General features: G+C 39.8%; 1 protein-coding gene and 1 non-coding gene across 2 annotated transcripts; one reads left to right on the top strand and one right to left on the bottom strand.

The window, feature by feature from the left end:
• Positions 1-5,531: 5,531 nt before the first annotated feature.
• zgc:174680 (uncharacterized protein LOC100136843 homolog) lies at positions 5,532-7,073 on the bottom strand. The gene is made up of 3 exons (XM_041222775.1): positions 6,862-7,073; positions 6,389-6,543; positions 5,532-5,783 (listed from the first exon to the last, which is right to left on the bottom strand). Exons 1-3 carry the CDS (start codon positions 7,001-7,003, stop codon positions 5,775-5,777), a joined length of 306 nt encoding a protein of 101 aa, XP_041078709.1. The 5' UTR covers positions 7,004-7,073; the 3' UTR covers positions 5,532-5,774.
• Positions 7,074-7,665: 592 nt separating this feature from the next.
• Positions 7,666-7,738, top strand: trnav-cac. Its single transcript has one exon. It is a non-coding gene; the product is annotated as a tRNA-Val (tRNA).
• The last annotated feature ends 8,709 nt before the right edge of the window (positions 7,739-16,447 follow it).

Genomic DNA, 16,447 nt, shown 5'->3' with positions numbered 1-16,447 from the left:
ACTAGTTACTGATGAAGTGACTGTTATTCTCCGGAGTGCTCTGTATTTTGATGACCACTACAATAAACCTTTGATGCAACAATCAGTGTGATCGATTGTCTCTGATCATCTCTGCACTTCATTTTGCGACCCTACAGAGCTTTTAAAAGATATCGGGCTCTACACGCAGCCGTATGTTAACTGCGATTCCGAGCCCTAATGAAGGCTACTGTACAAGATACCTTCGAAATCCTGAGACCCAAACTGGATCTGCAATCATATATATGACCACTACTAAAACGACTTAACATGGAACAAGTAATAGCTTATTGATTTCTTGTTATATATTCTAAGTGTGTTCATAAAACGATGTCAGTAAGAAGTTTAAATGTATTTAGCATTTTTTATTTAGCGGGGTTTGAAATATGACATGATAATTTGTCTGTCTTTTTAAATATGCATAGACTTCAGCAATAGTGTAACATTGCACTTTCAGTGAATAATGTTATGAGACTGACTGATTCATTTCATAAGTTCCTGGAATTTCTTTATCTACTGGACCATCAATGAAGTGTATCATATGCGAGAAAGGCTTCTATAGTGTCACAGCGACAACCGTAGCGGGTATGAATTTTTTCTTGATGTATTTATTGAAGGTTAACAAATGCATAAACATTTTACTTTAGTTGAAATCAGTGGTTTTAAACCTTTTTAACCCAAAGACCCGCCAGCAAACGCTTTAACTTTGACGAATGAGGAAATGGTACTTTAGAAGTCTGTTTTGTTTTGAGCGTGACCCAAAGTGTGTGCAGCAGCAGCCTGATTGGAACATGAATAACCGAACTGTGGCTCAGAGCAACAAGGAACATTGCGGAAGTGACTCCAAGAAAGGTTAGAATTATATGGTAATAGTTGTTAAATGTAAACTTCAACAGCCAAATTGTGTTAACCCATCCGAGCATACCTCAGGACCCCTAGTGGGTCCTGACCCACAGATTGAAAACCACTGGTTTAAATTCAAATACCTTTGGTGTTTAATGTAGGTTTTAGGAGATGTTAATTCTACCTAATCTTATTAACGGTACTGGTCTCCTTGAATATTTTTTATATTGATTTATTATGGAATATAATATTTGTATTTGTATTGAATGGGCCATCCTTTATAATAAGGGGCTGTTGGGATTTTATGCCAGACAATACAGGATTATCCAACATACTCTCCACACACATTGCCATGTTAAGCTAGTCTTGTGTGGTAATTATGCCAGTTGTTCTTGACATCATTTACATAGCACTGTTGTTTCGCAAGGATCCTTAAAGTATTTACAAGCATTACCTTACTTTGTCAACTGGCCTACCTCCCACATACCACATTCACCAGATACCAGACTACGCCTACAGCAGGAAGATGGGGTGCAAATAGTTTTAAAATATATTTAACTTATATTTATCAAGAGATACATTTTTCTGAGTACTCCTGATTCTCATTTACCTGATAATGTGTGGCACCTGCTTATGCATATGATCAGTTATCCTTAATTGCCTTTATGTTAGGACCAACATTGCTGTTCACAACTTTTTAGTCTCTTGATATTAAATTATTTTGAATTAATATTTATTATTTTAGATCACAGGTGACTTCACTTCAGAGCACAGACCTTGTAGAAGATACAGTTGAGGTGCATCAACAAGTGTGCCACGCGTGCAACAGCCTCAGCCTCAAGTAATCAAAGAAACAGTTGACAAAGTCTTTGTTGTTGCCCAGGATGGTTTTTGAATTATTGAAGTTATTTTAATGGCCTTTTGTATTTGTTGAGTAAAATCATCTTAACTTCATTATCAATTTGTATAATTATTTTCAGAGTGGAAAACTGTATCTAGCCCCTCTGTGGCAGATGACCTTTTCAGGAGATATCTGATGACACAGCAAGAAAATGAAAAGCCTCTGTCATTGTAGATTAGATTTGAGAGAGGGCGTGGAGAGCCGAGAGAGAGCTGTTTTGTCATTTTACAAGATGTCTAAAGTTCGATGGGCTAGTCCTTCAACTTGCACACTGGAAGGTATTTAAAATTTGATAGTAAAATTCATATTTTTTAGTTTTTAAGGCACGTTTGCTCTGATAATGGTTTCATATTTTAATGTTATACATTTTATTTCCATGTTTTATTTTCTCCATGATAATATCAAAGCTCCAGTATGGTTTTAATATTAGCTTGGGTAAGCATATAATTAGCTGTAAATTAGGATTTTTAAATATATACCTGTATATAAAATGCAGGGGTTTGAAAATATAGATGGAATTTAATATACAATAATATACATCACATGATTTTCAAATATCTGTTTCCTCACTGAGCCAGTGTGCTCCAGAGTTCAGCAGCTTGCTGATCTCTGCCCTCGGTGTGCTGCGTGCAAAAAGGAAGTCTTGGTTGTGGGATGGGATTATCGCTGCTTGGTGGTGAAAAATTCTATCAATTGAATATTCCAAATTGTGTAATCAATTCTGGGTAAAAGAATTGGGGACAGTAAATTAAAAATAAGTAGCAGTATGTATGTTTAGTTATCTTCAGAATTTTAATTGTATTGAATTTTGACAAGTCTCAATTATGATTTATTTATTAATCATTCATTAGGATTCACTGGGAAAACAATGATATTTGAAGGAGAAACCAATCACCTAATTCCATCAACGTCCGAATTCCTTCTGGAGAGCGACTTGTTCCAAATTGCTGGATGAATGATTCATTCGTGGTGGTCCATGCCTAGCTTTACTGAGTCCTGCAATCATACATGTTTTGCTTGGAGGTGCACCAGACACAGCCACCACAGAAATTGAAGATTGCCCAGACATTGACATTAGAGAGACTGTCACATAAGTAAGTAACTGTATTTTCATTTTACGCATGTGTGCACATGTTTATACCTAAACTTTATAATGTTTGACTTTAATCTTCTCAAATTCTGGGTTGGGTGGGAGATCCTTCCTAAAAAACTTTCTGTTCAGGTAACAGACAGCAAACTCTCAAACACATCTACCTGCTTTGAAACTATAAAGCTACCTGGACACTACCTGGAGTACTCAGCTTTTCAGAAAGATCTGCTATGATGTATAAATACTGTGGACACCGGATTTGGACTTGTGTAAAAAAAAAAAAGAAAAAAGAAAAAAGAAATTCCCCCGGATGTAGCAGAATACACAACTGTGATATATTGACACCTACCATGCAATCTTATGGAAGCGTATTGGTGCCCCATACAATAAAAAAATGCAGTGTGTCGACATAGTTATCTTGTAAAAACAGAAGTAAAAGCTTCAGTTTTTATGATATAATTATGTTGTTATTTTGAGACCAAGCAAATATATTGAAATAACAATTCTCTCATAAAAACAGAAGTCTTGGGTTTTGGGTCAGTTCTATTTTTTCATTCCAATTCCATTAAGTTGTATACAGTATTTGTTTGCTCAATAAAGCCTTTGTTTAAAATTGATTGGAATAGTTTAAAAATGGAATTGGGATAGTAAAATTGAAACTGACCTTCTGTTTTTTACAAAATACAAAATAAAAAAAAAATCTCCTGTTTTTGCGATAATAGAAACCATGTTGTTATAACAACATACTCACCTAATTTTGTTTAATTCTATGTGGCACCAATACACTTCCATATATAAATCCACTCATACCTGCTCAATATCACGCCTGTTAATGTCAGACTCTGCTTATTAACATCAAATAAAAATGTCCTGGGCACTGCAGGGTTGCACCAGTGATACAGGGTCTTAAAAACAGTTGGGTATTCCAAATTGGGTGAAAACAGGTAACATAATTGGTAACTCTAAATAAAAATAAAAAAAAGCTGTTTGGGGGTTTTCTTCTAATTACAGAAGCGTATTTATTTATTTTTTTGTTTTCTGTTATTGGTTTACTTCTGATAATGCCAGCTCTGCTTATTGTCACCTTTTTTCCCCCCTCAGTCTCTGATATCTGACTGATATTAAGAGGTTGGGACAACTCTTACTAAACCTGGTTTTATTTGTATTATGTTTGTCCCAATGTATTGGTTTAAGGTCATAGTTTCAGGAATTTGCATGTTCTTACAATACAGTCAAACCTGTAAGTTTTAAGTAGTAGCTGCATACTGGATAAGAAAAAAATAAAATTAGAGGGAGAAAACCAGAACCCCTGACACCCCACCTTCAACCAACCCCTGTCTAAAAACCAGAACCCCTGACACCCCACCTTCAACCAACCCCTGTCTAAAAACCAGAACCCCTGACACCCCACCTTCAACCAACCCCTGTCTAAAAACCAGAACCCCTGACACCCCACCTTCAACCAACCCCTGTCTAAAAACCAGAACCCCTGACACCCCACCTTCAACCAACCCCTGTCTAAAAACCAGAACCCCTGACACCCCACCTTCAACCAACCCCCGTCCACCCACCACCCCCGATTGTTTCCCAGTGAGAAACCATATACTGTTTTTTTTTGTTTGTTTGTTCAAAAACACATTAAATGTGAATTGTTTTCATTTATTTTTGTAATAAAGTTTTGGAAAACATATGTCTGTGTCTAGTTCTCTAGTGTTTCTGAGATTAATTGCACAGCTTCTGTATAAATGCTCAAATCACACTAATTTTGATCTTCGGGATTGGACAGTGATAAGATTTCTGTTGCTGTTAGCCGATGGGAAGTTGAATTTCAGGGACAGACACTCCCTCAGCATCAGGATTGTGTGGTCCAGCCCAGTCAATGCCATATTCTTCATTAACCTAAAAATTAAGATATGTAACTCTGTTTCTAAATGCTGCATCTATTTATGTCATTCAAAAAATGGTGTACTGTGGTAAAAATTTATTTTTGAATGCACATGAATGTCAGACCTGTAATGGCTGCGATAAACTAATGTTTAGTCAAGTCATGACCTGAGCAAGAATGTTCAAGAAGTTCAAATATTTAATTCTAAATGGTTGTGACCCGTCTTTTTTTTCTATTCAAAATGTATTACCTGAGTAGGATCTTCTCTGGCCCATTCTGAGTTGTATCTCAGTCATAACTGGACTGGAGTCTGGTTACCTTCTGTTCTCAGTTTGTGATTATTCCAGCCCTCTGGATTTGCAGAAGGAAAGTCCAATGCAGTGCATAAAGATGTATTTCATTGTCTGGATTGAGCAGTCCCTCAGACTCCAGATTGTAGAAGATCTGATAGAACAGATCCAGGACATAACTAAAAACATCCCTCCATAACCATTCAATTCTAAAAATAAAAAAGTAAAATAATAACAAAAACCTCCAAGACCTCTCTTTTGTTCATATGTACAATTTATATATTCCTTACGTCTTCTGTATTTCAGTTAAAGTGGTAGATCCTCGTGATTTCTTACAGCTATTCATTCATTCTTGCAACAAAACAAACAAAAAAAAACAAAAAAAAAAACATGCCCACCATGTGAATTAAAAGGGCCTGAATTATTCAATCTACTTCAGTTTAACAATTTTAAGCTACCGAAGGTGTCAGTTAAATTGATACTATAGTGCCACAGACAAGCAGCATCATCCACCTAGTGTAATATTAAGTTCATATTTTCCTCTGATTGTGCACACTTCATCCAGTGATGTGTGAACCTCTGTTCTCCCCTCTGCTGTTCACCATGAAGTGTGCCACATCTACATTTTCCCCACCTTTATCTAATCTCACCTGGGAAGGTAAGCCATACTGATTGAGGCTTGGTTGTTGGTGGCAGCTTTAAGGTAAACAATCAGCCGGCTAAACCCATCAATTCCTCCATGAATGACTACGCCACCTGTATTACAAAGAGATATTTAAAAACAGGTACAGCTCACTGATTCAGACATTTCACAGCTACTGCTAAAAGTAATAAGGGTTTGTGAAACTTTAAAATCATTGTATTAGTAGAGTACAAGGTGAGCTCCTGTTTTCTTAATTTGGGGCAGTGGTTTATAACACCTTCTGTAGGACTGCAATACATGAAGTTTTAAAGATCTTGATGTTTCATCATAAAATGACATTATTGAACATTTCAAAAGAAGAACTTCACTTTTTAAAAATGCAAATCTGAATTTGTTTTTGAGGATTTCAATGTGGCACTGCCAGGTGAAATGCAACTACAAGGATTCCTGTACTCGAAATGCTGGTTACAAAAACACACCAAGACAATGACATACACCCGTGTGCTAAATCACTTACAGTTCGATTTGTATTTTACATTTTACAGCTTTTTAAATTCTAACTAAAATCTAAAATAATTGCACCTGTTTATTTTCAGTGTGATAGTACTAGATCCTAATTATAATAACCACTATTAAATGGGGTTACTCTTTGTTGTATGTTGGTTAGTTTCTGGTTCCACTTAGGAGTGGGGAAAACTAACAAGAAAAAAAAACACACCTTACTCTGAATCCGAATGCCTCGCGATTTCAGGTGACCGAGCATCATTCTGTAACCAGCATCGGGGAGGTTTTGATGGATTTCAGAAACAATACCATCCAGCTCATCATCACTCAGAGTTGAAAACCAGTCTGAAACTATTGGAAAAAGCACTTCTGAAACAGACGTCAAGAAATAAACCGTAAAGCCAATTGGTGTATTTCGCTCTTTCTTATCTAATATTATTCTCTTCCATTCTTCTCCGAATTGTTCTTTCAGACACTGACAAGTTAGCAGTGTCAGAGGCAGTCAGACCAGACTATGTAATATTTGATTGCGCTGACTGATATATCTAATTAAGGACGTCCAGGTTCGCCATTCTTCATCACTACCAATGCATTTTCACAACGGTATCCCACAACATCATACTGTCGAACTCTGAGTCTGTGCAGAGTTTCTTCCAGATTAGCTAATACCACAGGGTCTATCATCACCTGTAACTGCTGACACCTGCCCTAATCGCTCCAGCAACCATTCAACTCGGTAGAGAATATAGTCCTGAGACACAGAGTTTGCATCTATGTGATTAGCAAGAATCAACAGGTCTCTTCTAATAATATTGTAATATTCAGCCATTTTCGTAACTACTTTGCTGAAAAACAAAAACAACTGCGCCACAGGACATTGATTTAGTCAAACTTAATCAAATGCCACTACCAACCAACAACTACTGGGTAAAACAGTGGGCGGCGTCAACTACTCCATTATTAGCCAATGGGGTCGTTCATACCGCCCACTGGCTGTGATTGACAGAAACAGTTGCGCCACTTTTAAACAGTAGATGAACTACAGAGACCACATCGAAAAAGAAATACAGACCACATCGAAAAAGAAATAGCGAAGTAAATGAATGAATAAATAAACGAATAAATAAATAAAACGCGAAATAAATAAATGTCTGCGTATTTCGATATTTATTTATTTATTTATTATTTTGGCCGGGAATATCCTCCATAGATAACCACTACACTACGGAAACCTATTCTGCATGGTTTCGTTTTTAATCAGTATGTTTAACTAAACTAACTATGTTAATCTAAAACTCAATTTATTAAAAGTTATACTGTAAAAATTAACGTTACTAGAACTATATGGGGTTAACTGATCTATTTTTCCTATTCAAAAATGTACAATATTAAAGTGATGATACGCCTGTATTTAGAAAATGAACCGAGCACGTCTCACCAGCGACCTGTATTACTTGTTGTACTCAGTACGTGACCATTGGCTTCCATGAAGTTTCCGTAGTGTAGTGGTTATCACGTTCGCCTCACACGCGAAAGGTCCCCGGTTCGAAACCGGGCGGAAACAGCTTTTTTTTTTTTTTTTTGTAGTATTATTACACTATGTAACACCATTTTTGTTCCTGGGTAATAAGTGTTATTTTCTAATTGCTTATGCCTCAAAAGTATAGAAAATGGCTATTATTCCCCACAAACTTTGCTTTTGTGACCAGGACAGTGATATTTCAAAATATCACTATTTCCAATGGGAAAACGGACAAATATGTGAACGGAAAGACACACACAGTCAGAAAAAAAACAACATATGAATCCAAATTAACATGTATTTATAATGTAATACAAAGTTATACTGTATTTACAGTATAATTGTAAATCTCGAAAAACAACTCACTTCTAAATCTTTTGTAGTCATCTTTGTATTACTTTAGTATAAATACATGTTAATTTGGATTCATATGTTTTTTTCTGACTTTATGTGAACGAAAAGACACACATTTGCCCGTTTTCCCATTGGTAGTGATATTTCGAAATATCACTGTCCTGGTCACAAAAGCAAAGTTTGCGGGGAATAATAGCCATTTTCTATACTTTTGAGGCATAAGCAATTAGGAAACAACACTTACTACCCAGGAACAAAAAAAAACACTTTTCTTTTTTTTTTTTTTGTTACCCAGTGTTATTTTTCAGCTCTCAAATAAGCCTCCATCCATTTCAATGCCTGACCTGACAGAGTAAATATAGACAATTTTCTTTATGCATTATTATTTTTTAGTGGTCTCTATTTGTTGCATTGTATTAACGAACGTTTAAAACCCATGGGTTAAAATGTTTAAAATCATGAAACGGTAAATGTATCATAGCGATATCAGCGTTTGAAGTTTTTGTTCCTCTTCAATGGAATGACAACCATTACCGAATGGGAAGAGCCCTCTCTGACCGTCAATCACTGTGTATGTGCAAAAAAGCTGCCCTATCAGGGCTCAGCTGTGAGGAGGAAGTCCCTCCCACCTCCTGCTGAAGGACGTCCTCACAGTAACATATCGCCATTTTCTCTCTCACTTTACTTAGACAAGGCACAAATTGCCTCACGCTTTCTTTGTCCCAAGTTGCTGATTTGTTGTTTTTTAAACCTTTAAATGACTTTTTACACAGTATTATTATGCTTTCGAGGATTGATTGACGAGTGCGCCTGCCGTATTCTCACGTCAGGTTACTGACTAGAGCTGGTTTCAACCTCTCTTTTGACCCAACCTTTGGCAAGTGGCCATTACTCTCTGTTCCACTACCTTGTGTAGGTTTTTTGACTGTGTTTTGAGCTATTGAGGTGCTGGGCTCGCGACATCGTCTCCTACACAGATTTACTCGGCCTCAGCTACTTGCAGCTCGGGCTCACGTGCCCCTCCCAAGCCTCGGACTTTCCTAGCGCGGCTGCGCCTACTGTCGATGTCGATTTACTAGGCTACATCAGCACTGCATCGATGCGCTATCCTTGGCGCCGACCCTGACGCCGAATTAACTCAGCACCGGCTTAGACAACACCTCGATGCCTAGCGCTAGACCACGCGACCAGGGCACTGGCGGGCAAGCTGGATTGCTCTCCCTGCCGCAAGTTCAAGAAGAACTAAGCACAGGAGGGCAGCTCTCTCCCCAGCAGAGTCTCTCTCCCCAGAGCAGGGAAGAAGGAGATCAGTGGTTCAGGGCCCCACCCAAATGTCCCCAAGAACCCCACCTGCCACGGTGACCAGGGACACTCCTGGATAACCTTCACCCTCTCCGCCACTGGTGCAGAGACACAGACATCCGTCTAAAGAGACGAGATGGTCGCCGACAAGATGACACCAGAGTTACCGTTCTCTTTCCCCACGGAGGTGCAGGCGCTCTCTCCGTCGGGGTCACCACAGAAATGCCATAGCTCGGCTGAGCAGCGTTTCCAGGAGCTGGCTGAGACATTGAGTGCTCAGAAGACTATCTCTGGCACACAGACCCCTGAGCCCAGACGAGCTGTCCTTCACAGACTCAAGGTCGGACGTGTCTGAACCCGCCACGTCAGTTGGGCAGGCCACAGCGGGGGGCTCTATACTGCCCCTTCCACAGGTATCACAGAGGGAGGAGTTCCGGGCCTTTATGCAGCGTGCAGCTGCTGCCACAGACGTTCCCTGGTCAGCTGAGAAGGAGGGAAAGGGGAACCCACAGCATGCCCTCCCCTTTTGCCAGGACTTTGAGCTGGTGCACTCATCCTGGAGCAAGCCAGCATCTGTCCCCTCAGCTTCTAGAACAGCAGAGGCCCTGCTACACACCACAGGAGCCCAAGAAGCAGGTCTAGGCACGTTCCCCACCATTGGGGACACAGTCACAGTACAGGTGCAGGGGTCTACCTTCACCAAAGGGAACAAAGACCGTACCTGCCCTTCCAAGCCATGCAGAACAAGATCAATGCTAAAAAAGATGTACGCGTCAACGGCACTGTCAACCAGAGTGGCCAATGCTATGGCCATACTAGTCTTGTACCAGACACAGCTGGCTGAGAGGCTGCAGGAGAGGGCAATGGAGACAAACACAGGGGAGCTATTGGCGGTAACAACGGCGATGACTGAGCTAATGGGGGAGTTAGGTCAGGCATCAGGCAGGTCTCTAGCGGTGCTGGTAGCCGCCCGAAGACACCTGTGGCTAACTAAGGCCAAGGTGGTAGAGACCGAGAAGGTGGCGTTATTGGATACCCCCATTACACCCGGACAAAGATTTGGGGCAACCATTGATGTGATCCCCCCCCCGAGGGGCCCCGACTGCGACCAACTCACAACCGAACTGACCAAAGGACACGACCCATGGCAAGGCTGCACCCAGGACTCCTGGATGATATCAACAATGACATATAGAAATGCTTTACAATTCCGCTTAGATCCGCCACTGTTCAAGGGTGTGCTCCTTACCACCGTTGAACCAGTAAGTGTGACACTCCTTCAACAGGAGATCACCAGTCTTCAACAGAATAGCGCTGTGCACTTGGTAAACCCAAGCGATGCCCTCAGCGGCTTTTACTCCAGGTACTTCCTAGTGCCCAAGAGGGACGGCGGTTTCAGACCTATTCTGGACCTCAACTTGCTCCTCAAACAAAGGAAGTTCAACATGTTGACAACACACCGTATCCTCCAGTCCATCCAGCCGGGCTACTGGTTCACATCGATGGACCTGCAAGATGCCTACTTCCATGTTCCACATAATTGTTCAAAAAGTGCTTGGTAAAGTTAGAAGCTCAATAATATAAATGTGTCCAGAAAATAATTTAGTAGTAATATTAAAAATAGCGATACAGGGATCTGCCTACTAAGTTGAGTATTCTGTTCTGAGAGGGTGAACATTATATTTTTTATAACGTGTTCTTTAGCTTGCTATATTTAATTGACATTGAATTGCTTTGTTTAATATATATTATGTTTTTAGACTAAAAATTAAAAAAAAAAAAAAAAAACACATTATGTTTCCACCCAGTCTCGAACCTGGGACCTTCGCCTCACAGGCGAAAGATCCCCGGTTTGAAACCGGGTGGAAACAGCTTTTTGTATTATTATCTTTCAATGGTCAAGCAAGACTCCATCCATTTCAGTGTCTGACCAGAGAGATTAAATTTAGACAGTAAAACAGTATGAATAACCGTATCGAAAGCTTTCTTCAGATCCAGAAATACAGCTCTAACAACTCCACCTTCATCAAGCTCAGATTTAATCCTTTCTAAAAAATAAAAAAGTTAGCTGTTTCTGTGGAGTGTTTTGATCTAAACCCAAACTGCATAGAGTGTAAAGAAGAACTAGCGTCCAGAGGTGCCAAAAGCTGTTTTACTACCACCATCTCTACTACTTTTGAGATGACTGGTAGACTAATAGGTCTATAATTACTGACCTCTTCACGGTCACCAGCGTTGAATGCTGAAATAACTACTGAGGACTTCCAAACACTTGGAAACATCCCGTTTTACAGATAAATTACATAGATGGGTTATAGGACTAATCAATATATCTCTGTTTCTTTAAAAACGTGTTCTCCAAACCAGAAATATCCTTAGCTTTTAAGTTTTTTAGAGAACCAAGTAATTCATATACGTTTAGCTCTGAAATTTCAACAATGCTAAAAATGGGGTGACTGTTGTTAACTGGGGAGACATCCAAATTTCTTGTACCAAATTTCTGAGCCAGAACCTGCACTGAATTTATGAAAAAAAATTCATAAAGAAATTAGTGTTTGTTTTTCTTAGTTCACTTATTACTTTATTTCTTAGTCCTTTGTACATCATATCATTCCCTCTGCCAGTTTTTAACGATGTCTTCAAAGCTTGATCCCTTTTTAAAAATAATTGCAATAAAGACTCAATAAACCATGGTTGATCAATTTTTTCCCAGCTTTGTTTTTGACCTTTGTAGAGTATTTTTCAATTTGGGTCTGTATTTTTGTATTGAATGTATCACAACATGATTCTGCATTATCACATGCCATAAATTCACTCCAGTCAATATTTTTCAGTGCATTTTCAAAGTTAATTAGATCCTTTTAAAAGTATTATACTAAACACTAACATCTATAAAACCTACTTTAATGAGATAAAAGTACAAGTAATAATGCTACGTTGTAATCTATTTATACGATTCGTTTGGACCTGATAATATACCAGGATATGGAAGAGTCCAGGATTTGGCAGAATATCTTGCTGCACTTAGGTCCCACAGTCATGCCCTTACCATGGAGGAAGCCTCAGAAATCATCAGCCTGTGGGAGACTCTGGATGAATATGACAGACAGTGTACTCCCCACATCACCAGGCTTATATAACTAAGGGCAAGTTCAGGGCGACAAAGAAAACTGTTGCACCTGGGATTGAGAGCACAAGATGGTAAGCTAACACGTTAATAATGTTAATCATTTATGATTATACAATGATTTCTGTATTGTGCAATGAATGTATATTTCAATTTCCAATAATAGGTGTTTCTTTTGACTGAACACCGGTCACAGTGGCCTGACTGCAATCGGTATGTAGGGGCAACCGTCCACAAGCTATGTGAGATCTACACTCGCTCCACGCACTCTGATGACGGTACCACTTCGACAAGATGGACGCGTATTGGACATGCTTACAAGCATATCAGACAGGGCATAGTCAACAATGCCAGGGTGATGAGAGAGTACACACTCCAACTACCAGAGATTAATAATACTACTCTGACACAGTGGTAGGTTCAAATATTTTGCTTATTGGGATAAGAAAACATCCATCTATCCATCCATCATAACCACTTATGATAATCCTTTTAGAGCAGGGGTGCTCAACCTACGGCCCGAGGGCCTGATACGGTCCACCACAGCATTTCATACTGCCCACGACCTGCTTGCTGGCACAGCATAATTTACAGAGATTCACAGGTTTTATATTATAATTTTCACGTTTCGCATAGGGTACTTGCACTGTTTTTTAGCTTTCCACGCAAGCCAGATAAACTGCTCAGTAATGAAAGCACACCAAGCCGTCCCCAAGAGTAGAAACAAAATGAGGCAGGCTGCCTGTGGTAACCATGGTATTAACTCATCTCAGAATCGTCAAGGTTTATCTAAACCCATGGAAGGAGTTTAAGTTTATTTTAGCCATGGGTTTCAGCTTTGCTTTACACAAAAAAATACAACACCAACCTTTATATTTCCTGTAATCAACTGGACAGCATTTATTTCGACTTCTTAATATCTACGTAGGATACTGTAACTGGACTGTACTATGACAAAAAAGAAGATTTAAAATAAAAAAAAAAAAAAACTTGGGGTGAAGTTGAAAAAAATGCTGTCCCGTAAAAAAAAAAAAAAAAAAAAAAAAAATTGATTACAGGAAATACAGATCAAAATAATAATAAAAAAGCGGCCGACGTATTTTTTCTTTTTCCATGTTTTGTGTAAAAAAAAAAAAAAAACATGACTAGCTAAAATAAACTGAAAAAACTTATAAACTGAATCTTTATGCTTCTGCAGATTTTCCGACTTCAACTCACACGCAAACGACATCCGTCTGTTTGAAACCCCCTTTGTTGCAGAGGTGAATAATGTTCCTGCTTCTCTTCAAATTGAAATTGATCTGCAGTGTAACTCAGGTTTAAAGGATGTTACACGAGAAGTTGGTTGAGTTTAACTCCCTGCTTTCCAATGATCAATTTCAATATCTGCAAAAAATCCCATCCAGTTCCCGTTTGGCTGACGACCACCTGCTTGATGTACTACGGATGAACGTTTGCACCAAACTTTGAGAAATTTGTAGCTGAGAAACAACCTCAAAATTCTCATTAAGTCAGTAAGTATATATTTTTCTTTATTCATAATTACAGAAAGAGTTTTGTGTTTTTTTTTTCTTTTATCTTTGGCAATCTGATGCTTGTTTTATTTGACAGGTTGTGGCAAAGTGCCCGCCCCTGTGGGTATAACATTACTCCAATAAAATTGTTGCAATTATTTTTTTAGGCAAAAATACAATGGACGGCAATTGACTTCTGAACAGATTATTTGGAAACCTAAGCATATCGAAATATTTCACAGCAAAACTGAACATAACGTAGATTAATGTTGTCTACGACGACTAATGTTGGACCAATATATCTGTGCATAAAAACCTTTAATTTGTATGCTGCAAACACAAGGGCAGCTGTTACTGCTAGTAACATTCTATAAAAGAGGACAATGTAAAGCACCTGACTTTATCCTGAGCTTCTATTACTACAGCTGAGGTATGACGTACAGGAGGGTAAAAAATCACAAATCTGCATATCCTTCCACTGTAGTAACATGCCCATAAACATTAACCCTTTACTATCACTTATCAGAGTAGGCGTCTGAGAAACAGTATAACTTGTTGATAATTCACAGAACAAAACTTGGCAAGAATTTTTTTGTTTGCCAAATAAAACAATTAAACCCTGGCATAACTGTCAACCACCTGGCTGAGCAAACAGACAAAGGTTTAAAAGAACTCAGTAAGAGCAGTGCAAGTTTTTTATTGCTGTTCTGCTGCTTGTCAAGCATGGCAGGATCTGTAAGAAGTTGTATTTAAAAAATTGTCCATACTGGGAATGCTCTTCAATTAAACTGTATAAATTTGCAGGAATATATATTTCTGTGCCGACGCACATTCCTACCCAAACGACTTGCCTTAAAAATGGCATTTGTGCCGATTAAAAAAAATAAAAATAAAATCGATTAACAACCAGACTTAATGAACCTTTTTTACTCCAGCAAATGATGTGTTGCACATTTAAACTATTTGAACTCAAAGTTTGTGTTTATTTCTAATTTCTAACACTAAAACAGTAAGGAGAAACACACACAAGTAAATCCACAATGCTGAAATTGGCTTCTTATTCACATCCTGTAAGTGAAGCAACACAAATTGAATGGTAACGGGAATTTCGGGGGTTAAATCACTGGGCCATTTATTTCAAAGCAGATTCTCACGGTGGGGGGCGATTCCTCTGTCACCCATGGGTACCTACCCAGACCCAAGATGGATTTTGATACGAAAACAGAGGGCAAGCATTGCACAGATAGCACATTCCAGCTTCTTATTTGCAGACAGCAAATGCAACACAAATTGAATAAGTAACTGGGTTTCCCTTTCAATGGGAAAGAGCCTCTCTGACCGTCAATCACGGAGCATATATACAAAAGCTGTCCCATCAGGGCCCTGCTGTGAGGGGAAGTCCATCGCCATTTTCTCTCTCATCTCACCGAGACAGGTCATAAATAGCTTTTGCTTTCGCGTACCAAATTTGGCCGATAGGTTTATCCAAATAAATTAAAATAAATCCATGTAAATCACGTTTGAGCATTGGTAAGACTGCTCTCACTATAATCGCAAGTCAGTTTTCTGACTAGAGCTGGTTTCGATCCCTCTTAAGAGATCAGCGAGCAGCCATTACTTTTTCACTACACGAGGCTTTGTATAGTTGATATACCGTGTGGAGAGCTGTTGTGGTGCTGTAAGGAGACTCTGCGGACTCACACCGTTGTCCTCTCCGCATATTTAAATCGGTCACAGCGACCAAGAAAAAAACTAGAGCCTAGCACCCTTCAAGCCCCGGGCTATCCTAGCGCGGTTGCGCTTGCCCGCGGCGACCACGCTTGCCCTCGGCGACCACGCTGATTGAATCTGCTGTATACCCAGGCACCGACCACGGTTTTCCGCCAACTTGCGAGGCTTACAGAAACAGCGCCCACCCAGCCCTGATTGACTCAGCGTCAGTGTAAACGTTTTCGGTGCGGCCTACAGCTCAGCCCCGACTGTGCCTACCATCGGCACTGACCTTGGAAAAAGTCTACCCGGCACCGACTGTTCAGCACCAACAGTGCTTTCTCGACACCAATCCTGGCACCGATTAACTCGGCACCTGGAACCATCTTCAGAGCCGTCTACAGCCCGGCACCAACCGCACTACACAGCGGCACTGACAGCGATTTCCTCTGCGCCATTCCCGGCACTGGAAAATCCCTTCGGAGACGTCTACAGCTAGGCACCGACCGCACCTGTCTCAACGCCAAAAATGGCACAGACAGCGCCCGACTCAACACCAATCCCAGCACCAACAGATTCGGCACCAGTGAATCATTTTAAGAGCATCTACAGGCTGCTTCATCAGCTTCACCTGCAAAGCATGTCGGTCCAGTCAACTGGGTCCTCCGCTAGCTTCCACCAGTGTGACTGGTGCTCGGCGAAGCTGCCTAGGCAGGACGAACATCGATCCTGCGCCAGGTGCCT

This window comes from Polyodon spathula, chromosome 22 (assembly GCF_017654505.1).
Source record: "Polyodon spathula isolate WHYD16114869_AA chromosome 22, ASM1765450v1, whole genome shotgun sequence".
Taxonomy (NCBI): domain Eukaryota; kingdom Metazoa; phylum Chordata; class Actinopteri; order Acipenseriformes; family Polyodontidae; genus Polyodon; species Polyodon spathula.
This window is presented reverse-complemented; position numbering and strand designations above follow the sequence as displayed.

Coding starts and splice junctions, on each gene's coding strand:
- zgc:174680 (XM_041222775.1), bottom strand. CDS start 7,003: ATGGCTGAATATTACAATATTATTAGAAGAGACCTGTTGATTCTTGCT. Junction 6,544..6,861: donor GCAGGTGTCAGCAGTTACAG/GTGATGATAGAC, acceptor CGTCTGTTTCAG/AAGTGCTTTTTCCAATAGTT.